Raw genomic sequence first — 24,115 nt, forward strand, 5'->3', positions numbered from 1 at the left:
TGGCATCCAGTCCCATCACTTCATGGCAAATAGATGGGGAAACAGTAGAAACAGTGGCTGACTTTATTTTTCTGGGCTCCAAAATCACTGCAGGTGGTGATTGTAGCCATGAAATTAAAAGACGCTTACTCCTTGGAAGTAAAGTTATGACCAACCTAGATAGCATATTAAAAAGCAGAGACATTACTTTGTCAACAAAGGTCCGTCTAGTTAAGGCCATGGTTTTTCCAGTAGTCATGTATAGATGTGAGAGTTGGACTATAAAGAAAGCTGAGCGCCGAAGAATTGATGATTTTGAACTGTGGTGTTGGAGAAGACTCTTGAGAGTCCCTTGGACTGCAAGGAGATCCAACCAGTCCATCCTAAAGGAGATCAGTCCTGGGTGTTCATTGGAAGGACTGATGCTGAAGCTGGAACTCCAAAACTTTGGCCACCTGATGCGAAGAGCTGACTCATTTGAAAAGACCCTGATGCTGGGAGGGATTGGGGGCAGGAGGAGAAGGGGACGACAGAGGATGAGATGGTTGGATGGCATCAGCGACCCAATGGACATGAGTTTGGGTAGACTCTGGGAGTTGGTGATGGAGAGGGAGGCCTGGCGTGCTGTAGTTCATGGGGTTGCAAAGAGTTGGGACACAACTGAGTGACTGAACTGACTGCATGTGTCCAAAACAGAGCTCCTGATTTTAAAAACTCCACCCTGTTCCTTGCTCAAGTCATCCCCATTTCCCCCTCGGTTACCCAGTGCCCCCAGTCTGGGTACCCTTCCTGCTATCTCTCCCTCCCGCTGCGTCCAGAATATCCTGGACCATTCACTGCTTTCTGGCCCCACTGCTCCCCGTACATTACTTCTCCCTTGAAGACTCTGCCCCTGGAGTGCTTTCCCATTTTAGAGCTTGCTCTGGTTGGCTTGGCTCCCTGAACATCAGCTGCTGACCTTCTCCTTTCTCCCTTTCTTTCACTGATGATTCTGAGCAAAGTTGTCTGAATGCTCACAACTCTAATTTCGGTGTGACCCTAAATTTCTAGGTTTTCGAGAAGGAAAAAATGATGTTATTTGCTGGCCCAGTCTCAGGCAATTCTGTTGGTAGTATGTGGCAGTAAAAATCAAGGACTGATTCTGCCAAAAGCAAGTAAAGACTTTAGAAAAAAAAAAACTATAGAAAATATACCATCACTATCAACAACAAAGTTGATCAAGTAGTATTTCTCATTACATAACCACTGGGCAATAACATAAAGAGTATATCTACATGATGCTGTTGACTGGCTCAAAAATGCTGCTTGACGGCCAAGCCCCAGAGGTCAGTCAACCACACAGCGAGCTGACCCTCAGGCACCTTTCAGAGCAGGTTAACAGATTTCCTGGATAGTCTATGGGGGTGTCCTGCTTCAAGACTATAAGTATTTCATTGAACTGCCCAACACAGTGGTGGGCTGAAAGTGCATCACTGACTCAGACATGGAGATTGGAAAGATTATAGCAGCATCTTGGATATATACTAGAGAATACAATCAGCTATGACAACTAACCAGATAAGGGATCCCTTCTGCCATGTATGTTTTCGGAATTAGAAGTCAAAATGATATCACTATTATAACACACTGATATAGTATTAAGACTTAAGGCAGAAACTCTGTGTGTGTATGAGAGAAAGAGAGAGAGAGGCAGAGAGAGAGGAACAATTACCAGGCAGTGATCATGCAAAATTACATGGTAACAACTAGAATGGTATGCCCATGGTGCAATTTCTAAGGAATAATGAGGCCAGATGACCTAGAGGATTCTTTCCAACTAATTTTTTACTATCAAAATTTAATCAACTCCTGATTTTTGTACTAAAGAAGATAGTCCCCAAATCACAACTACTTGACTTCTGGATACACTGTATAATCTATTTCTTTTTTAAACTGTGTACTTATCATCTAAATAATATAAATTAAATTTATGACTTGAGCCAACATTAAAATAAATTTGGCACAGATCAACTAATGGTTAGAAACTGGATGATAGCTCAGAAGTTGGACTGGGTGGGGAGACCAGCGTAGAATTTAAAATTTCCTGTAGATAGTCCCCATATCAATAATGAAGATATGACAGTGTGGGAAAATTTATCATTACATGTAACATACTAAAAGACCTCCCCTATTTTTCAGTGGTTGTTACTGAAGGTGAAAGGGGTAGTGATTTGCTGGAGTCATACAGAATTAAAGTGAGAAGCAGAAAGAGAAAGACATCCACAAGTCCTTGGCTGAGGTTGCTGAAACCAACCCACTGCACCATGCCTCCCATTCTGTCACCGGGGTTGGATGCCTGCCAAGAGCTCCTAAATGACGTCTTCAAAGTTCTGCAGAAAGAGAAAACAGCCAAGGGATCACAACAGCTAGCAGAAGCGGCTGGGGCTGTGGCATATGTGGGAGCATTTGTCTTCCAATTAACTATTACTTTCTTTTTGACTAAACTCCAGCTCTCAGTATCAGAAAAAAAATATTACCCACAGGCAAAACCTGTTCAGATGGTGCAATCCGAAGGCCGTGCTCCATCTTACCAGATTCCCCACAGCCAAGACGTGTTCAAACTGTGGCGTCATGGGGTGGTGCTCCATTGCCATAAACAGGGTGTTCAGGACGATGCAGATGGTGATGGCCAGGTCCACAAAAGGGTCCATGACAATCAGGTTCACAATCTCCTTCAGCTTTATCCAGTAGGGGTGACACTCCCAGATGAGAAAAGTGTTGGCAAATTTATACCAGCATGGGGGGCACTTCCTCTGAGACTCTTCCAGCTCTGTAGTGAGTCAAGAACAAAGGTAACCCCTCAGTCTTGGGAAGGAAACGAAAGGGTTAGGCTTGGCTGGTCTGTCTCGCTGTTACTGACACGAGAAGGAAGGTGGCTGGGGAGTGCTGACTATCCTGAGACTTTCCCTCAGTTTTCCTTCTCTTGAAGGCAAAAAGGAGGCTGATCAGCGCCAGGTCATGTCCCTGTTATCAATGAGCTAGTTATAAACAAAACTCAACACACCCGTTTGGGGAGCATGGCAGCCCTGGTTCAGTTGGCTTTAACATGCACAACTAGATGATCTCAGGCGAGGTAGTGCTGACTTCTCTGCGCCTCTGTTGCCTCATCTGAAGGGGCACTGACTTCTAGGCTAAAGGACTAAAGGAGTCCTTAATTTTCCTCCATCGCTTACGCACTAAGCGGTTGACAACAGACAGCACGGGGCCTGGCATAAGGTAACTCCATAAAAAGTGGATACACATTGTGTCATTAAACTATTATCAGAGAAGCAGAACACTCTGAAGCCAGACATATGTGGGCACAATCAGCTCAGACAATTGCTGAGTAAATTATTTCAATTTTCTGTGGGAATTACATGAGCTAAAATACATATAAAGTGCCTCAGAACACCCTAGTGTATATAGCAAGTGCTATGGAAGTCTTTGCTACTGTTATACATTTTCTTTACAGCAGAATCTGCATCATCAATCAAGCCACCATGTGGGTCTCTCTTCTGCTCTTGCGGATGCGGGAGTTCGCAGTGCCATCAGGAGCAGAAACCATGTCCGTTCCTCTCTGTTCCTTCCCTCCTCTTTGTCATCTCTCCCCTCTCTCTCTTTCTCTTCCCTTTTACCCATTCCCACTCTCACCCTTCCCTTCTCTATCTCCTTCCTCTTCCCTTGGCTCTTTCTTTTTTCCTTTTTCTTACTCTCTTTTGTTTTCTCCTGTCTCTTTAGTCTGTTACTCTTTTAAAAGCAGAACCCGTTTTTTCAAACAAGTTCTTATTTGACTTCCAATACATAAAACAGACAAACCAGGAGCTGCTCTAGCTGAGGCAGGAAGAGGAGCCTGGAGTCCAGTGTAATCCAAGTCTTCCTTCCCTGAGGTACTGCCTCAGGATCCTAGGACTCTGATAAAACCAGACTGAGAATCCCTGGATGCAATGAGCTCAAAGGTAGTTTTACAAAGCAAAGATGGGAAAGGATGATCAGACACAGTAAGCCATTCCGCTACAACAATCTAGGTGTGAGATCCCTTCAAATTAAACATAAAATATAATAGGTAGCATCACTAAAGTTCAAGAACCTTGATCTGGAAGGATGTTCTTTAAGAGGTATAACTCTGAAAACTTGGCAGCATGACAACCCTTAAAGGCCAGGTCTTGGTTTTGTGGGGTTGGATACAACTGTGTCTCCTACTGCCCTAGACCTACTCAAATCCATTAATGAAATCAAGTCATTTGGGGAATAGAAAAAAATTTCCCAACATTTCACCAAGAACAAGATGGCTGCTTTGTATCAATCTACTTCCCCCATTTTCAACCAGCTGGATGGTGCCCATGGTGATGGCTTTATTTTAGATGGGGTGCTTTGGTTGGGCTTTTGATTGGCTCCCTGGTTGCTAAGAAAATAGGTTGCCTTGGTTTTTCAGATTTAAGGGCCACAGTAAGCGCCACGTGGGAGTCTGCGTGGGAAAGGAAGTCTGTGAAGAAAATTTGCTTTGGCTTCTTCCTCACAGAACTCCCTCCCTTCCCAAGGTAAATTTAGTTTTCTCCCAAAAAAGAAAATTGAAAAGGTTCTCTTATTTCCATAAATTCTTATAGCACATATTTGGAAATTTGGTTCCGTTCCTTTTTTTAATCTCCCCCTTTCTCCAAATGTCTGCTGATCATGGGCACCTGGAGGTTGAAGCGGTGACTATTCACGTTTCTAACAGTCGATACAATTGTAATGTTTTACAATGAACTAGGCTCCAAGTCCTCCCCAGACAGCAAAGGGTAGGGGGTGGTTTCCCTACCCTATGGGGCACTGGAAAGGAATACTAGGCATCTCCTCCCCCCGTTTATAGAGATGGGAAGATCCTCAGGATAATCTTTTCTGTTTCACAGAGACTAAGTAAAGCTGTGGATCTCTAGGAGCTAGAAAAGACCTACTAGGTGAATAAGGAGGTTTATGAAGTGACTCGCAACTCTGCAAACTATTATTGGCCCCACATGCCTGGAACGGTAGAAGAATGTGGTCTGGGGAAATGTGTTAACCTATGGGGGGAGATGTCCAAAAGTTTGTGGAGCTGCTCTTAGTTTGTTCCTGAACATTTTCAGAGAGGTGATTATAGTCTTCTCAACCTTGAGGTCACTGGGGACTGCTTACAGAGAGAGGCCTCAGGATTCCTCTAAGATGGCAGCAGACCAGGAGGTTTCTGGAGGCAAGGGCCTCTCCCAGCTCACTTCAACAATGGGCCAGGCACGAGGAATAAATACATCTGGTGAACAAGAGTCGCCACCCTCACAGAGCTGACAGCCATGGTTGGAAAGGCAGATACCAGGTAAGCAATTGCACTGACACTTTTGAAGCTGCTTAACCTGAGAATCAATAATGTTAAGCACCATCACTTCCTCATTCTTACTTCAACTCTCTCCCGAAGCTCTACTGCTTTGAGAAGTAAGACTGCATCACTCTCTGCCGATATCCCATGCCTTATCCTCTGAAATATCCCCAAAGTTATGGTTCTGCTGACAGCGAATTCCACTGAGTTTACTGGATCCTGGTGTTTGCAATAGGATGGGGGGAGACAGAGCAGGCAGGATTATCCCGTTATTTACAGTATTCTGGAATTCTCCACTGTGGTTTCTAAACCATTAGATAAGAGGTCTGCTTCTTTGGACTAAAATGATGTCAGTTTCCTAACTGAAGGCCTGAAAAGAAGAAACAATTATTCATTCAACGCTGGCTTTCCTTGTTGCAGCAATCATGAAATACAGAGGGAGTGGTGGTTAAATAGGAATGGATCTTTCTTAATGTCCATTAACTCTTTCTCACAGTGTTCAGCTCCAGCCAACCACTGTTCTTTGCTTACAGCAGCTCTGTCTCATCAGCTTTAGCAAAGAAAATCAAATACTAGGAGAGGGGATCGGAGGGGAAGGCAGCACAGGCACTAAGGCCCCCAAAAGGACTCCTGCAGCCCCAGTACTCCTCCCCAGTTTCAAGCACAACAAAATTCAGTTCAGTATACATCTTTCGAGCATCAGCTTTTGCCACCACCCTGTACTAGGCCTCTGAGGTAATCAATGAATCACTGATGTAATGCATGGATAGTTCTCCTGCCCTGATGTTTTTACCAGGAATAAAATATGCCTGGTGGAGGCTGTTAGCTTTTCCTTCTCAACTGCCATAGATAGTCAGAGAAACTTTGTCTTGCTCTTCAAATGAAGAGTAAAATTAGCCAAGCTGTTAATAATATATCTTATCTTGGAATTCTTATGATTTGCAATTATTTACCTGTTATCTCAAAGTGTAAAGTTTAAAGCTGTTATAATTTAATTCTCATTATATTAGACAATGACCTCAATGAGAATTAAAGAAATCAGGAGCTGAAAGCAGTTCAGCGTTCCTTTTACTTGATACACTCTCAAGACCAGTCTAGGTTCAGTCTAACTCCTTGCCTACATGTGCAGATGTGAGCAGTCCAGGGGAGCTTGAAGTTCGTTTCCAGGGATTCTCCTTGCACCACAAATGCCTGCCCCTGCCCAACACACCCACACCCACACCTGCCCACATACCCTCTCCCAAACACTCACAGACCAGAAGTGGTATTTCGCTTAAATGACTCAAAAAAAAAAAAAAAAAAAAGTTCCAGGAACACCAGAATAATTTGAGTCTCCTTATCTCAGGGACTCTAAGTATTATGGCGTAGCCTGGGAGTGTGGACTCTGAAGAACTGCAATCAGGAACAGTGTGGGTCTATCATGTGACAAATCAGCTAAATTAACATGAATCAAATGAAGAAGCAGCATTTGGAGTCAACCAGAATCCTGTGAGAAAAAAAATCCAGTCACTGACTCTACCACCAAAGAAATCCAGAAGAGCCTGGCATATAGACCACCATCTGGCATACAGATGGGACTGAAAGTGGACCTGGGCTGGGGGGCTTCGGGGTAATGGGAAATGCTCAGTTGCCCCTCAGCAAGTCAGGCCGTGGTGTGGAGGAGCCCCTGACACGGAGTCCAGGCTCTGACAGCCACGCTGCTGCAGACACACTATGGTTCAACAGCGGCCGCTCTTCCCCGGGGCACCGGGTGCCAATTTAAGGGGGATTTCGGCCTACCTGTTCACATGCCCGGTGTATTTATGGATATGTGGGGGTGTTTAAAGACAGGCAGAATTAGGTATAATCAAAATGCACAGTGTATTTGTCCTTAAGGGAAAACCAAAAGCTTTGTAAGTAGCTAAAAAGGGAAAGAGGAAGGTATGTCTGGTGGTCGGGGGCATGAGGGGGTTCCGTCATTTTATGTCATGACAATTCTTCCGTCTGCGCTCCTCTCTGTCTCACATCATCTCACCTGTGCCTCACCTGTGATGATTACAGAGCCAAGATTCTCCGGCTCACTCCTACGTTGTTCCTCTGTACTTCTTACCTATTTGTGCACAGCTTTGAAGTCCTTACTGGATTCTCCGCATGCAGATTCGGGATGCTGGCTTCTATAACCAACAGACTCTATTCCTAAAGCTCAGAGAGTTTTTGCAAGCAAAACTCAGACCAAGGGACTATATTCATATTATGCACACTACATATTTATATCCCAGCAGCTTGGACCAACATCACAGGGCACATACCTTCTACCAGTGTATTTGTAACAACGCTCAATATACTGTTGATCCTGTCCTTTCGTCCATAGGAAGCCAGTTGGTCCATAGAAACTAAGAGAGATCCAGGACCTTTCTTCTTAATTTCCACCTCAGTTGTAGCCTGAAAAAAAAAAAAAAAAAAAAAAACAGGAGGTTGGGTGGGTGAAGTCTTAATGAATGTTAAGGCTATGCCTTACTGGACATAGTCCAGGGGAACAAGAACATATGCTCTTCGTTAGATCTTTTTATTCTAATCCTACAGTCCTAATTACTTCAAGAGGTAGAATGAAACAAATTGGCCATGGGTCATCCTTAGTTCCAGAGATGACAAGACCAAGTTGTTTAGATGTATACAAAATCTACAATGAATCCAAGAGCCTGGCTGGGACCCATGTACTTCACCTGCTCAATCTAAGCATGGAGTAGGAAGACCAGATTCCCTGGGGCAATGCCATCAGAAGTAGACCCTGAGGTTTTCCTGTCCTCGTCTCTTACCAACAGCATTTGGATAGAATTGGACCATATGATAAAATAAGTCAAATTCATCTGTACTCGAAATTTCAAGAAGGGCCAAGTCCCTAAGCACACTAAATATTACAGATACTGTCTCCTCCTTGTATAGGAACACCATCACTCTACCAGACTGCCACTTTCAAATGTCAAACCTGGGCCTCACTGAACATTAGCAAGCTGAAGGTCTACCCCAAATATCCTCCAAGCTACCATAAACAAGTATGGGAGGTTTTGTTATCTTAATGAAAGACATTGCCTCATATAGGTGTACCTTGCCTTTTTACATTTTTATTTTATGAGTTAACCTGCAATGTTCAAATTCCCAACGAAATAAAAAGGGCAGAAAATACCATCAGATTGTTAAAGTATTTTCCACACACTCCACCCTGGGCAATGCTGGTACGGTAGATTACAGCAAAGGGTTTCTTAATGTCTCTCGCTTCTGTCCTTTGTGCCAACGTCAATATTCTACATCAGATTAGGCTTAATAGGGTGGCTTAAAACCCAACTTTCTAGTAACCATGTTGTCCACTGTAACATGTCATCCATATAAACTTGTAGGCTCCTTCCATGTGAAGGTAAGAAGGCAGAGACAGTCACCGTCCCTCACAGGACAGGGAAGACATATGTTTGTATGAAGCTAGAGAAGTATTTGTCTAATCAGTGCCAGAGTGTTCTGAAAAGAAAACAAGTGTGTTTGGAGAGCTACATCAGAAAGTCTTTTTATTCTTATATATATTTAGAAGAAACATACTGAAGAGAGCTCCTGGCAGACTATACTTTATCTTTATCCCATTGTAGTATTTTATCAGACAGTTTCAGATTCAGAGATTTGGTTCACCTTAGGGTTTTATTTGTTCTATTTTGTTTGTTTGGCAGAGCTACAGAAGAAATGCAAAAGAAAAAGAACTGGTTTCCTTGGGAATTCCTATATGCAATACTATACAAACATCTGCATTTGTAAGAATGACTTGTTAACTATTACCTCAGTTCATGATAATGTATATTTCTTTGAGAAATCACTTTTTGCTACAATTCCCAGCCTGATATTCATGACACTTAATAAATGAGATTGAACTACTACATTTTAAGAGTGATAATCATCTAAAAATGAACATAGAAAGTCCCAATACAATGGACATTCTTATTTCTAACATCTATTGACTCTAGATTTTTACTGACCTGCCCTTGTACAAATCTACAGTAGATAGATTTCATAATGCTGACCTCCAAGGTGCTGTAATACCTAGTGGACTGGCTGGTTCATCAAAGATGATGAAATTGCATTTAATATGGCTTTGGTACTAATCCAGTTTACTGTTTTCTGGGCACACTGGATATAAGAATACATAAATTCTTCAGACTCTAATAACACCAACTCTAAAAAAACAAACTTAGTGAAAATGCTATCTAAAAAGACCTGGTCAAGTTATTAGGTTATCATTTGTTGATACCTATCCAAAAGAAAACAATTTTTAGCTTGGGTTAAAAATATCCACAAAAATTAAAGAAAAATTAATTTCCAAACTTAATATTAAGATGGGACAAGTATTATTTATATCTTCCTATGTAAAATAAAAGTAAACTACAGCAGGACTATGTGGAGACAACTTTGAAATATTAAAATTTATCCCATAATCCATAATGTGTTATAGAACTATAATACATACTGTACATCACTTAAGTTTCAAAAAAGAAATAGATAAAAGATGCCAAGAAATGAATATCTCAAAACCCATATTTAGGAAACTTTAGAGGGTCAAAAGAGAAATTCATTAATTATTTTTTTACAATGGCAGGAGTATTTAGCATAGATCCAAATAAATGGCTCCACCAGAAATCTTGGTAACAATAAGATATCCAGAAAATTCCCACATATTTGCAAATTAAACAACAGTCTTCTAAAGATCCATGAATCAAAAAGATGATCACAGGGAAACTAAAAAAATATTTTAACTGATGATAATGAAAACATAATACATCAAGATTTATGGGATAAAGCTAATGAAACTGTTAAGAGAAAAATTTTCAGCTTTAAATGGTTATATTAAAAGATAAAAAAGATATAAAATCAATGCTCTAAGCTTATACTTTAAGAAACTAGTAAAAGAAGATCAAATGAAACCCTAGGTTAAGTAGGGTTTCATCTTATTTACCTTTCATCTAGGTTAGTAGATGAAAGGAAATAACAGTAAGAATGGAAATCAATGAATTGGTAAATGGACAAACAACATACAATTTTAAAAAAGGTCAAATATTGGTTCTTTAAAAAGATTAATAAAACTGATAATTCCCCCCCAAAAAAACAAAAAAAAACCTGATAATTCCCCTGGCAAGACTGATCAAGAAAAAAATAGAGAAAATGCAAATTATAATTTTTAGGAATGAAAAAAGCAGATATTACTATAAATCCTATAGGAATTATTAAAATAAAAAGGATACATTATGAACAGTTTTATGCTGTTTTATCTTAAATGAAATGGACAAACATATCCAAACACAACTTATAAAAACTGACATAGAAAAAATAGAAAATCTAAATAGCCCATATTAATTTACAAAATAATAATAAAAAATCTTATCACTAAGAGAGCTCTAGACCCAGACAGGCTTCCACAATTGAATTCCATCAAATATTACAGATGGAAGAAATAATACCAATTTTACACAAATTCTTTCAGAAAACAAAGGTTAAGAGAATGCTTGTCAATTTGTTTTATAAAGCTAACATAACCCTGAATATTAAATCTGACAAGAATATTACAAGAAAAGAAAATCAGAGATGAAAATCTCCCATCAACAGAAATGTGAAATTCTTAACAAATATGAATATATCGAATCCAACAATATATACAAAGGATACTATATAACGACCATCAGGGCTTATTCCAGGAAAGCAAAGTTAATTTAATACTAGGAAAAAAGTCAGTGTTATTCATCACATTAACAGAATAAAGGAAAAAACCATATGATCATCTTACTGATGCAGAAAAAAGAACACTTAACAAAATTCAACACTTCTGCATAAAAATAAAATTTCTTAGCAAGCCATGAATAACAATGCAGCAGTTCCAATCTGACAAAGAACATTTATGAATCTATAGCCAACATTACACTTCTCAGTGAAACATTAAATCCTTTTCCTCTAATACTGGAAAAAAGGAAGGATGTATGCTTTTATCAATTGTATTCAATTTTGTATCTAAAGTCTTAGCTAGAGCAATAAAGCAAGAAAAATAAATTAAAAGCATAAAGACTGCAGTTGCTGCTATTCACAGAAAATATGGTGCATGTAGGAAAAACTATGGAATTTAACAAACAAACAAACAAACCCAAAAACCAAACCCTAAAACAAAAAACCCTCCAAGGCTAACAGAACCAATACATTAATTTATCAAGGTCATGAGCTATAAGGTCAATATGCAAAAATCAACTGTACTTCTATATTCTGGAAACAAATAATTGAAAATAAAAACTTTAATTATACCTTTTACAATAGTATCAATAGTAATTTGAAATTAATTCATTTGAGTTGAATCAAAGACCTAAATGTAAAACTCAGAACCATAAAGCTTATAGAAGAAACACATCTTCATGATCCTGGGGATCAGCAAAGAGTTCCTGGATAGGATGCAAAAAAAACATCGTGGAAGAAAACTAACTGATACACTGCACTTCATTAAAATTAAAAATTTACCTACCTAATAAAAGACTTGAAGATGTACTCGTCATATGGAAATTTCTGGACTTTAGTAAAAAACAAGGCAAAACTTAAAAAAAAAAAACAAAAAAAACTAAAAAAATCCATAAAAGATAAACAGTGTAGTTGAAAACGGGCAAAAGATGTGAATAAACAATTAACAAGAAAAGATAAATGTGAAGCCAATAAGCATATAAAGAGATAACCTCAAAAAAAAAAAAGAGATAACTTCATCATTTTCATCATAGAAATGTAAATTAAAATCATAATAAATAAATAAATACATTTTTAAAAAGGGACTTCCCTGGTGGTCCAGTGATTAAGAATCTGCCTGCTAATGCAGGGTTCGATCCCTGGTCCAGGAAGATCCCACATGCTGCAGGACAGCTAAGCCTATGAGCTGCAACTACTGAGCCCATGTGACACTACTCAAGCCCACACGCCTAGAGCCCGTCACTGCAACGAGAGAAGCCAGCACTCGTCACAACTAGAGAGAGCCTGCACGCAGCAACGAAGACCCAGCACAGCCAAAAATAAATATAAATAAATAAATTTAAAAATCATAATAACATTTCATACCCACTAAAATTCCAAAATCAGCACTAATTATGGGCTAGGAATATGGAGCAACTGGAACTCTTAAGACATTGTTGGTGGGAGTCCAAAAAATGGTATGACTATTTTGGAACACTTGTTTGGTAGTTTTTTATATAAATAAAGTTAAATGTATATTTACCATATGATCCAGGAATTTCATTCTGAGGTATTTATTCAATATAAACAAAAACACTTATCTACAAAAAGAGCTGTATAAAAATGCCCTCAGCAAGCCATACGACCACAAACTGGAAATAATCTGAATGTCCAACAACAGGAAAATGGATAAACAAATTGGGGTGTATTTATACAATAAAATACCACTCATCAATAACAAAGAATGAACTACTGATACACAAAACAACATGAACGTACATCCAAACATTCTGTTGAGTGAAACAAACCAAATAAAAGCTACATATTGTATTTGTATATGAGCCTGCAAAAATGCAAGAAAACTAACCTATGATGATACAAATCAGAAATGGTGGTTTGGGGGAAGAGAGCTTGACTAGAAAGAGGCATGAGGGTACTTTTTGGGATGGTCTTATGATAAAGAGGAGTTTCTGGAACAATTCTCAACTGATCAGAGAGTGCCTCCTCCACCTCCCTTTTACCTACATCTTTGGTAATTCTTGGCTGCCAATTACCCAGTGCACTACCGAAATACTGATTATGCAGTGGAATTCCTTTAAGAAGGAAGATGGAATGCAGAGTGCATAAATTTGTATAAGATGTTATCTGTATTGCGGAAATAAAAATCAACTAAGTAAGAAAATCAAAGGCTATTTATTCTGAGTTTGATGTAGTGAGGGAGTCAAGTCATATCATGCACGTTTTGGCAGAAATTCAAAGGCAGGCAGAGGAGTAGCAAAGTCTTGAATAGGAGTAGGAAAAAACCAAAAGGCTTCAGGTGAGCCTGATTCAAGGCTGCTGGTGGGAAGCTGCAGGCAAGCTAAGTAGCAGCAGGGCAGCCTACATGATTGGCTAGGGGTGCTTATTTGGCTTTCTCTGGGCAGTCCTAAATTGGAAACAGGGACAAAAATTAGGGAAGCTGTCAGTTATTAATCTAGTAATCAAGCCCTGGCTGCTTTGGGCTGATTGTTGCAGAAGTTACTGTTTAGCTCCCTGGACTGTCACTAGAGACAGCAATCTGGCTTTCTGAAAGTTTGATTTATAGCAGGCTGGTTTCTTGGTTATTTATTGTAGAGTGTGTCGTGTATGCCTCTTTGAGACTTCGTGGACTGTGGCCCTCCAACTCCTTTCTCCATGGAACTAACTCTCCAGGCAAGAATACTCGAGTGGGTTGCCATTTCCTCCTCCAGGGGATCTTCCCGACCCAGGGATCCTACCAGTGTCTCCTGCATCAGCAGGCAGATTCTTTACCACTGTGCCACCTGGGAGGCCCCTGTTTATTGTAGACAAATAGATTAATTATTGTAGGTAAACAGACCTTGGGCAGGTTGCAGGTGAAAATTCTATTTTTATATATAGTCTGTTCATTGTCCATTTGTGTATGCATTTCTTAGTACTCAGCAGATCAGACTAATCAATGGAGAGACAGAGCAAACATACTCATCACTGTTAACTGCCTAAAATGACATAATCTGAAAAAGCCTATGAGGAGCACTACTTAAGAGTGCTAAGCACCAGCTGGGAGCTAAGATGGTATCCAGAGAAAAATGCATCTCTACTACTAAGAAAATTTAATCCACTGACATCAGGCTACATAGGATATACTAAGATGGGTGGGTAGCTCCAGCAGTCCCTCCTCCCTAGGTGAGGTTGTGAAAGCTGGGACTGAAAGTCCAGATACTTGGCCAGTGTTTCTGGTTTTGTTTGTTTGTTTGTTTTTTCCAATTAGAAAAAATTGAGATAAAATGTATATAACATAAAACTCACCATTTGAACCATTATAAAGTATATGACTCAGTAGCTTTTAGTATATTTACAATGCAGATGGGCTTCCCAGGTGGTGCTAGGGTGCTGCCAATGCAGGAGACATAAGAGATATGGGTTTGATCCCTGGATTGGGAAGATTCCCTGGAGGAGGGCATGGCAACTCACTCCAGTATTATTGCCTGGAGAATCTCATGGATAGGGGAGCCTGGTGGGCCACAGTTCATAGGGTTGCAAAGAGTTGAACACAACTGAGGAGACTTAGCACACACGGGTGGATTCACAAGGCTGTTACTACTATTTAATACCAGGACATTTTCATCATACCAAAGAACACCACCTGTCAGCAGTCAATCCCAACCCTGCCTCTACCCAGCCTCTGCTGCTGCTGCTGCTAAGTCATTTCAGTCATGTCTGACTCTGTGCGACCCCATAGATAGCAGCCCACCAAGCTCCCCCGTCCCTGGCATTCTCCAGGCAGGAACACTGGAGTGGGTTGCCATTTCCTTCTCCAATGCATGAAAGTGAAAAGTGAAAGCAAAGTCAGTCAGTCGTGTCTGACTCTTAGAGACCCCATGGACTGCAGCCTACCAGGCTCCTCCATCCATGGGATTTTCCAGGCAAGAGTACTGGAGTGGGTTGCCATTGCCTTCTCTGACCCAGCCTCTAGGAACCAACAATCTGCTTTCTGTCTGTATGGATCTGCCTTTTCCAGACATTTCACATAAATGGAATAATATGGTATGTGCCTAGCTCCTCTCACCTAGCATAATTTTTCAAGGTTTATTCATACTGTAGAATGTATCAATTCATGTTGGCTGAATGAGATTCCATTATAGGGATTCCATTGTATCATATTTTGTTTCTCCATTCATCAGCTATTAGGTACTTGAATTGTTTCTACTTTTGGCTATTATGAATAAAGATTTTAATAATACTTAAGTATACATTTTTGTGTGAACACATGTTTGACATTCTCCTGGGTATATACCTAGGAGTAGAATTTCTGGGTCATATGGTAACTCTATGTTTACCTTTTGGAGGAGCTGCCAAACTGTCTTTAAGTATTTGCACCATTTTACTTTGCTAACAGTAATGGTCGTCGTTTCTTATGTCAGACCACGGCCAATTGAAGGGAAGAAAACCTGAAGCAGACATTTTCCCAGGTACAGCAGCTTCATCCTCACCTTCCATCTAGAACCTGCTTAGGATTCAGTGAGATATGTCTCTGCTATTGGCTCAACTGCCCAATTCTCATCACCTGGGAGGTGTGGCAAAGGCATCTTCCTCCAAGCATGCTGAGACCCAGGGACCAAAGGAAAGATAACGTACTCATTTTTTCCCCTGCCTGATTTTTTTTTAGGTCATTTTGGGGCGGGGGGCAGATGAAGGTGTGTATTTTTGATTCATTTTGTTGGGGAGAGAGGAGGAAAACTAACAACTTTTAAAAGTCAGGAGCCTCTGCCTTTTAAAAATTCAGCCCCTAAGGAGTAATAGCGGAAGCAACTGAGAACCTTAATTACTTTAAACCCAGTACAAATTTGTTCCATTTCTCTGAACTCAAATGCAAAGTTTAATATGCATTTAGCCACCGACTTCCAACCTCCTAAATTGTAGCTGCCCTTCTCAAAGAGGTATTCTACCATATCTGCCGATGTCAGGCTTTGACCACATTTCCACAGATCTACCCAAGGAATCTCAACTTGCTATTGATTCTAAACTGATTTCACATGGAAATATATAACTGGAAATTTATCAGCCAGTCACCTTTCCTGGGACTAAAATTTAGAGCATTTTAGAAGGGGCCTTAGAACCTAGTCATTTACCTCCAGTTCAAGCCTTGCTAAAATTTTTGTGGTATGTATTCGGTTTCAAAACAACTGTACAAAAATTTCTCCTTCTCAAAGGATCTTTAGAATCTTAGAAGAAATCTGACTCTCTCCAAGTCAAGCAATTCAGCAGAAATCCTACTGTCTACTTTTCCGGTTAAAAAGACCAAAAATGCACATGGAAAGGAATAGAAATTGGATTTCTGAATACCAAGAATGGGCCAAGTAATATGCTTCACATTTTATAAATGTTATTACATTTAATCTTCAAACAGCTGTCTAACAAAGGTCCTTTTATCTCACTTTTTTTTTTACAGATAAGGATATGGGCTTAGAGATGCTAATTTTACAGGATCATGAAGAACTCAGGCTTCATAGTTAACATAGGATAATGGTTAGGGGTTAACGCCGTGCAGTTAGATTGTCTGGATTCAAATCCTAACTATACTGCTTACTGTGCAACCTTGGACAAGTGACTTTATTTCTCTAAGCCTTGGTCTCCTCCTTGTAAAATGCACACAGTAGTAGGATCTAACTCAGAGGGCAGGTGCTGTGAGCATGAAATGAGATAATACCTCTACATCGACAACATGGCTTCTGAGTCATGTGCGTTTTGGACAGTCAGGAGCACCCACTTCCCTTACAAGTGAAAAGCAATGATTTTCCAGCTCAGAGCTGAAGACATGGGAAAAGTCCCCTTATCCTGTGTTTCAGCAAAAAGCAAAAGCAAAAATTCTCAAACTATCAAGAAATCATCACCACTCAACCACAACTGAATAATGAATGAAGATGTGAAATATTTTTGATGAGATTCTAATGAGGTGATGTCTGGATGTCTTTTTTTCATTAAGAATATTGTATTTCTTCATTTAAGCCTAAATAAAAACTACATACGTGGGATAGCTCAAGCATTCATGCTGTGTGAGACCAACCGTGGACCATCAACGGTTCCTATACCAGTCCATAAAGCATGAGTACGTAACTGGAAGCACTCTGATGGTTCAGGCGAAGACAAGTTAATCCATAGCTGCAGACGTATCCAAAATGTTTTGACAGTGAGAATCACCATCTTCTAGCCCAAAGGGGTATAATAATTGCTCATTTGGCCCGGGCTGCATGTAACATCATGAATATATTAATTCCTTCTAGGATAAATGACTGTTTTCCTACTTCCAAAATAAGCAGTCAGGAAGTTCTCTTGGCATCAGAAAGACCTTGGTACCATTTCTACAAGTTACCAAATCTCTGTTAACTGGATAAAACCACCTACTGAATGAGGAGGTTAAATGAGAACATATGTATAAACTGCTGAGCATAGTGTAGTCAGAACTCAATATATGGTAGCTATAAGGATTAGGTCCACTGTAGCAAACTAGAAAGAACAACAAAGTGTAAGAAAGGAAAAAAAAAATCACTAGTAATTTCCCTCCCAATACTGTTAACTTGTAGTCAGTCATCCTTTTCCCTATGCAGTTTGTCTTACATAAATGATATACCACACAAATGATATGCATTCTATTTTTGTTTTGGTCTGTCTTTTTGGCTTATTCGTGTAACTTAGGTATTTTTCCACACCATTAACTACTAGGAGGAGCTTCCTTATGGCTTCCAACAAAACAGTTTTTCCTAGTTATGAAGCCCTTGAGAATAACACAGTCCTGCCTTCCTCATCTTCCTGCCACTTTGGGATCTGATCTCCTGACCTTGGGAATGCTCAAGTCTGTCAGCATCATCACTCAGGACCACTGCAAAGAAATCTTCTAAGTGCTTACAGGGTGCTGAGCATGCAGGAACCCCCAAAATCCCAAAGGTAGCGTTCCATTGGCCACAGGGTAAGGCAGTGCAGACAGCCGTACATTCCACAGCCATCTGCTCAACTGCCTCTCACATTTTTCTCCCACACAATATAACAGAAGCTGCTAAAACAAAACAAAACAAAACAAAACCTGCAAACCTGCTTATCTGCCTTTAAGCTGAACTTCAAGCTCCTTCTTCCTGGACACCTTTTCTAATACTTTCTCTTCAAAGAAAAAGCAAGATATGTTATTTGACTTAAATATTTTTTAAAACTGGTAGGATATAAAATTTTACTTTGGTTCTCAACATTTGAACTGTCCCAACTGTACTGTCCATGCTGATCTACCTGTCATTTTCCATTGATTTCGTCTCTTATTTTTTCAGAGAATATCATTTTCTATCTAATTGTGGAGCCCAAAATTTATATCTAGACATAGAATTAGTGAAAATCAAAAGTTATATTTAAAGTAAAGATAGTCATTCGTAACATATATTTTGGCCAACTATCTGGTTTAGCGGGGGACTTTGGAACCACTACTTGTTATTATTATTGTTCCTATTACACCTGATCTGAAACAAACAGTTCTCAAGAAGAGCAATGGTCATGTGACTAGGTAGAGAAGACATTAAAATTAACTGAGAAATTGAAGACTCAGGTTTCTGAAAGGTTTTTCAATGATGAGTTGTGTAACCCCAGAGAGTACAAATTCACTGAGCCTGTTTCCCCATCTCAAAAACAGGAATATCAGCTCCACTTTGTCAGCCTTATGGAATTTTCACTTAGAACAAATAAGGCATGTAAAAGTAAACTGTAGCTTGTAAAGAACCTCCTAAATGTAAGGGGGAAAATATTTTCCTTTTAAATAAAAGAGTAGGAAGAGAAAGGACAACATCAAACATCCTAACTGTCTTTTGAATTTAGGACAGTCAACAACTGTCCGAGGATAGTCCAACAACTGTCCTAAAGTGCTAAATAACAGGTCATTCTGAATAATTACATCCTGGATTGTCCAGTTTTCCTCCACACATGCATCATGCTAATTAAAGGGTCGGCTATCTTCATGCTGTGTTAGAGGAAACTGAAGTGTTACAACAAAATGGACCGACATGCTATCTTAAGAAGCTCAGACCAGCTAAGGAGGGACTGAGGAAAGTTAAGGAATTAGAGGTAGAAAGGATCAGGATCATTAAGGTTATAAGAATTTAAAGCTAGAAAAAAGGTATAAACAGCTTAGAATCTAAAGAAATGTTAAGAGATGGCTATTCCCAAAGAGAGGCGCCATTATCCTAACCCCTAGCCAAGTGATTTTGTGAAGTGACGCTATTATATGCCACTTCTCCAGAGCCTGACATTTGATTACATTTAAAATTCATCTTTCACTTCCCTGTTCATTCCTCCCCCATGTACCATGTGTTCTTGCCCCAACCACCTACCTTCCCCTCCTTTGATTTATCTCAATCCCCTTATTAAACGTCCAGCTCCCCAGCAGTTTCCTTCACCTCTCTTCGCCTGGCTCTCCCAGTGCCCACTTCCTATCCTCAGCATCACACATGCACATGCCTCTTTGGAAAAATCACATCTCATTCTTGTAGAGGAGATTAAGAAAATTGTTCAAAGATATATTTGAACTTTTTTTTTAATAGAAAGAAAAGAGCTTTAAATTCCAAGCTGTTTCCCTACAAGGAGGCAGGACGTAGGGGGAGAGAAGCAATGGTAGTTTCAAACCGGCATAGACTTGGTCATTGGTGATGGCAGAGGCCCTTCTCATTCCATCTGGGCAGGATCCGCTGGCCAGAGGCATTCAGTCAAAGCAGGTGGGGGTGGGGTCGGGGAGAGAGGCAGACAGAGACGTGCAAAGATGGAGAGAAAGAAACATCCATAAAATAAAGGGTTGATGGGGGAAGGGCAAGAGTCAGAAACAAGAAAGGAAGGTGGGGGTGGGGATGGGGAGCCGAGCAAGGAATAAAGTACAAGGGAAAAGAAGGTGAGTGAAGGAGGAGGGCTGAAGAAAGAAACAGAAACAAATCAGGAGGGAGAAGACAGAAGCGGTAGGCGGTAGAGACGTAGGGTCCAGACGGGAGCTGGAGGGCACATGGGACCGAGTGGGATAGGCGGAGCAAAGGAGAGAAGAGAGGAAGGGAGCGGGAGAGACTGCCATGCCTAGCCGCGGTCTACCGGTTTACTTCCTTACACTGTCGTCAGTAGCTGCCTTATCTATTTTCACCTCTGGCAGGAGACGCCCGCTGATGTGGGAGCCGGGGCCGCCGATGAGGGACACGACGCCGTTGCAGTCCACCGTGCTGTTGCGCTTGACGCTGCGCCGCAGGCTGGGGAAGATGCGCGAGGAGCGGCTGCCCTGGCTGTAGCCGCTGTAGCCGCTGTAGCTGCTGCGGCGCTCGCGCGCCCGGATGGGGATGAAGAGCGAGTCCCGGCGGCCCTCGCTCTCCTCCACCGTGCTGTGCTCGTCGTCCGCAAACTCATTCTCCGAGCCCGGATCCCGGAACCGCCCGGGACCCCGGAAGCTGAAGATGCTGCTCCTGCTGTTGTGGCGGGAGAGGAATGGGGAGCCCGGAATGCTGAGCAGTGACTGTAGGGGCAAGAGGAGAGAGAGACGAGAGAGGCAGGGTGAGACGGGAAGGGACCCCACATAAGACGAACAAAGGCTGTTAGCCTCCCCAGTCTGGCCCCATCCTTGCATTCCTGCTAATCACAACACAGGTGCTTCCCAGAAAGCACTCTAGGATGCTGAATTTCTACTGCCGTTCAGCACCCATCACCACTCACTTCTCCTGGCCCCGTAATCTTGAGGCACACCTGTCTTTGACCTGTTAACCATTCACAAGTTCTATGCGCTGTTCACCTACACACTGAAACCAGGTTTTTCTATCATGCTCTGTGTACCAAATCCACTGGGAAATAGACACTGGGGGTCGAGTTTTCATTACTATGAGCTCACGTGGAGTGTGCTTTTAATCTACCAGGTTAGCTTCTATGCCACACTTGGCAAAAGGAGAGATTTAGAAGTGCCCGGTTTGGTGATTGCAGCCGTGAAATTAAAAGACGCTTACTCCTTGGAAGGAAAGTTATGACCAACCTAGATAGCATATTAAAAAGCAGAGACATTACTTTGCCAACAAAGGTCCATCTAGTCAAGGCTATGGTTTTTCCAGTGGTCATGTATGGATGTGAGAGTTGGACTGTGAAGAAAGCTGAGCGCCGAAGAATTGATGATTTTGAACTGTGGTGTTGAAGAAGACTCTTTAAAGTCCCTTGGACTGCAAGGAGATCCAACCAGTCCATCCTAAAGGAGATCAGTCCTGGGTGTTCATTGGAAGGACTGATGCTGAAGCTGAAACTCCAATACTTTGGCCACCTCATGCGAAGAGTTGACTCACTAGAAAAGACCCTGATGCTGGGAGGGACTGGGGGCAGGAGGAGAAGGGGACGACAGAGGATGAGATGGCTGGATGGCATCACCGACTCGATGGACATGAGTTTGAGTAAACTCTGGGAGTTGGTGATGGACAAGGAGACCTGGCATGCTGCAATTCATGGGGTCACAAAGAGTTGGACACGACTGAGCAACTGAACTGAACTGAACTGAAGCCACTTACTACTCTTTCAATGCAGGTTAAGAACTATGCCAACAGTGGTTTTTCAGTTCTGCTGAAAATGGTATCTGTCCCCTTCTACTCCATTTTTTTCAACTTTTTTTTTTTCATCAGAAGTTTAACTATTTGTAAGTTCCCAGAATTGACATTTTCAAGTCAAACTCATATTTATCACTTAGAAAATTTTCATTTTTCTCTTTCAGCTTATACTTCCATTCCACATTACCTAGAGAATTTTGTGCTAATGTATATGTTTATGCTTCAATGCATTGTATTGACCCCCTTTCAATACTTTTCTGCAACAATAAAGTGTAAACTGTACTTAAAACCAATTTCCCATGACCATGAGCCTCCAAGAAATTTAAAAAATTCCCCTGGATTGTGCTTTTATTACAATTCTCATTAATACAACTGATCACAAATATTCTATGTTTTATAAGTAATTATTAAGCTTAAAATTTTTTTATTAAAATGTATCTCAATGAGATGAATGAGCTTTTCTTTCCCCGAATTGGTGTTTTGATGTTTAAATATCTGTGGATAGTGTAACTTATTATTAGAATCATACATGGCTCAACAGAAGCCCCCCTCCCCTTTCTAAGATTAGATTTTAAGTGCTGAGAAATCTTATTCATGTAAATGGTGTCTTGGAACAGAAGAACACTGTTATAGTAATGTCACTCAATTCTCTGAACTCCTTCCAAGTTATATGCCAAAATTACATAGTAAGCTATCAGCAAAATTTATCTTAATGATCTATCAGCTGACAATTAAATCAAGTCCTCTTTCAATATTGTTGAAAGCAAAGAATTGAAAATCACCCAACCTGCCAAAGGACTTGTTACCCAGTTGTTAGAATATTCCATTTCCTGATTTCTAAAGGTATCAAAAAGGCTTTATTTATTATTTACTAATAATTATATCAGTGCCTCTTACAGGGGTTATTCTTTAAAAGGAACTTTACTTGACCTAACAGAAAAGGTTGGAATAACCTTTTCTGGAATAATCAAAGCATTGTCAATTTCTATACATCAATGCCAACATTAATTTTTTAATAAAATGATCTTACCGCATGCTTTAGAGATGTTTTCATTAAAACTTTAAAGCCATAGATTTAGCCCATTTAATTTAAAAAATGCCCACCATATGATCTAATTAGCAAAGCCAGTTCCCATTATCAAGGCAATTGGCCAAATCAGACCTACTTTTATTGGAAAAAGTATGACCTCACTTTTCATTTTAAATGAATGTATGACTATGTATCCCAGTGACATCCATCCTGCTCCTGAACTTAAAACATCTGAATGCCCCTGATTATAATTCTATATTTCATTCTTATTAGAAGTATGTAAGGGAGGTAAATTCAGAAAGCCTTACAATGGATTTAAGTTTCCCAGATTAAAGAAATGCCAAAGAATGTTCAAACTGCCGTACAAGTATACGCTTATTTCACATGCTAGCAAGGTTATGCACAAAATCCTTCAAGCTAGACTTCAACAGTATGTGAGCCAAGAACTTCCAGATGTACAAGCTGGGTTTAGAAAAGGCAGAGGAACCAGAGATCAAATTGCCAACATTCGTTGGATCATAGAGAAAGCAAGAGAATTCCAGAAAAACACCTACTTCTGCTTTACTAAGAGACTATGCTAAAGCCTTGGACTGTGTGGATCACAACAAACTGTGGAAAATTCTTAAAGAGATGGGAATCAGACCTCCTTACAGTCTCCTGAGAAACCTGTATGCAGGTCAAGAAGCAACAGTTAGAACCAGACATGGAACAACAGACTACTTCAAAACTGGGAAAGGAGTATATTGTCAAGGCTGTATACTGACATGGATGTATATTGTCACTCTGCTTATTTAACTTCTATGCAGGCTATATCATATGAAATGCTAGGCTGGATGAATCACAAGCTAGAATCAAGACTGCCAGGAAAATAACAACAACCACAGATATGCAGATGATACCACTCTAATGGCAGAAACAAAGAGGAACTAAAGAGTCTCTTGATGAGCATGAAAGAGAAGGGTGAAAAAGCTAGCTTAAAACTCAACATTAAAAAAACTAAGATCATAGTATCCAGCCCCATCACTTTACGGCAAAGAGACGGGGAAAAAGTGGAAACAGTGACAGATTATATTTTCTTGGGCTCTAAAACCATTGCTGACAGTGATTGTAGCCATGAAATTAAAAGACGCTTGCTCCTTGGAAGGAAAACTATGACAAATCATACAGCATATTAAAAACCAGAGACATAACTTTGCTGATAAAGGTTCATATAGCCAGAGCTATGGTTTTTTTCCCAGTAGTCATGTAGGGATGTGAGAGTTGGACCATAAAGAAGGGTGAGTACCGAAGAATTGATGCTTTCCAATTGTGGTGCTGGAGAAGACTCTTGAAAGTCCCTTGGACTGCAAGATCAAACCAATCAATCCTAACAGAAATCAACCCAGAATATTCATTGGAAGGACTGATGCTAAAGCTGAAGCTTCAATATTTTGGTCACCTGATGCGAAGAGCTGATTCACTGGAAGAGTCTGATGC

At 40.5% G+C, this 24,115-nt stretch overlaps 1 protein-coding gene across 1 annotated transcript in view; it reads right to left on the minus strand.

Moving 5' to 3' along the window:
• The window catches only part of SCN8A (sodium voltage-gated channel alpha subunit 8), a 190,193-nt gene that overhangs the window by 40,023 nt on the left and 126,055 nt on the right, over positions 1–24,115 (minus strand). Inside the window, exons 12-14 of the mRNA XM_061127572.1 lie at positions 20,151–20,546; positions 7,612–7,744; positions 2,550–2,788 (exon numbers count right to left, since the gene is read on the minus strand). Coding sequence (XP_060983555.1) covers positions 2,550–2,788; positions 7,612–7,744; positions 20,151–20,546 — 768 coding nt within the window. The remainder of the gene's footprint in view (positions 1–2,549; positions 2,789–7,611; positions 7,745–20,150; positions 20,547–24,115) is intronic.

The sequence above is a fragment of the Dama dama genome, chromosome 3 (genome assembly GCF_033118175.1).
Source record: "Dama dama isolate Ldn47 chromosome 3, ASM3311817v1, whole genome shotgun sequence".
Taxonomy (NCBI): domain Eukaryota; kingdom Metazoa; phylum Chordata; class Mammalia; order Artiodactyla; family Cervidae; genus Dama; species Dama dama.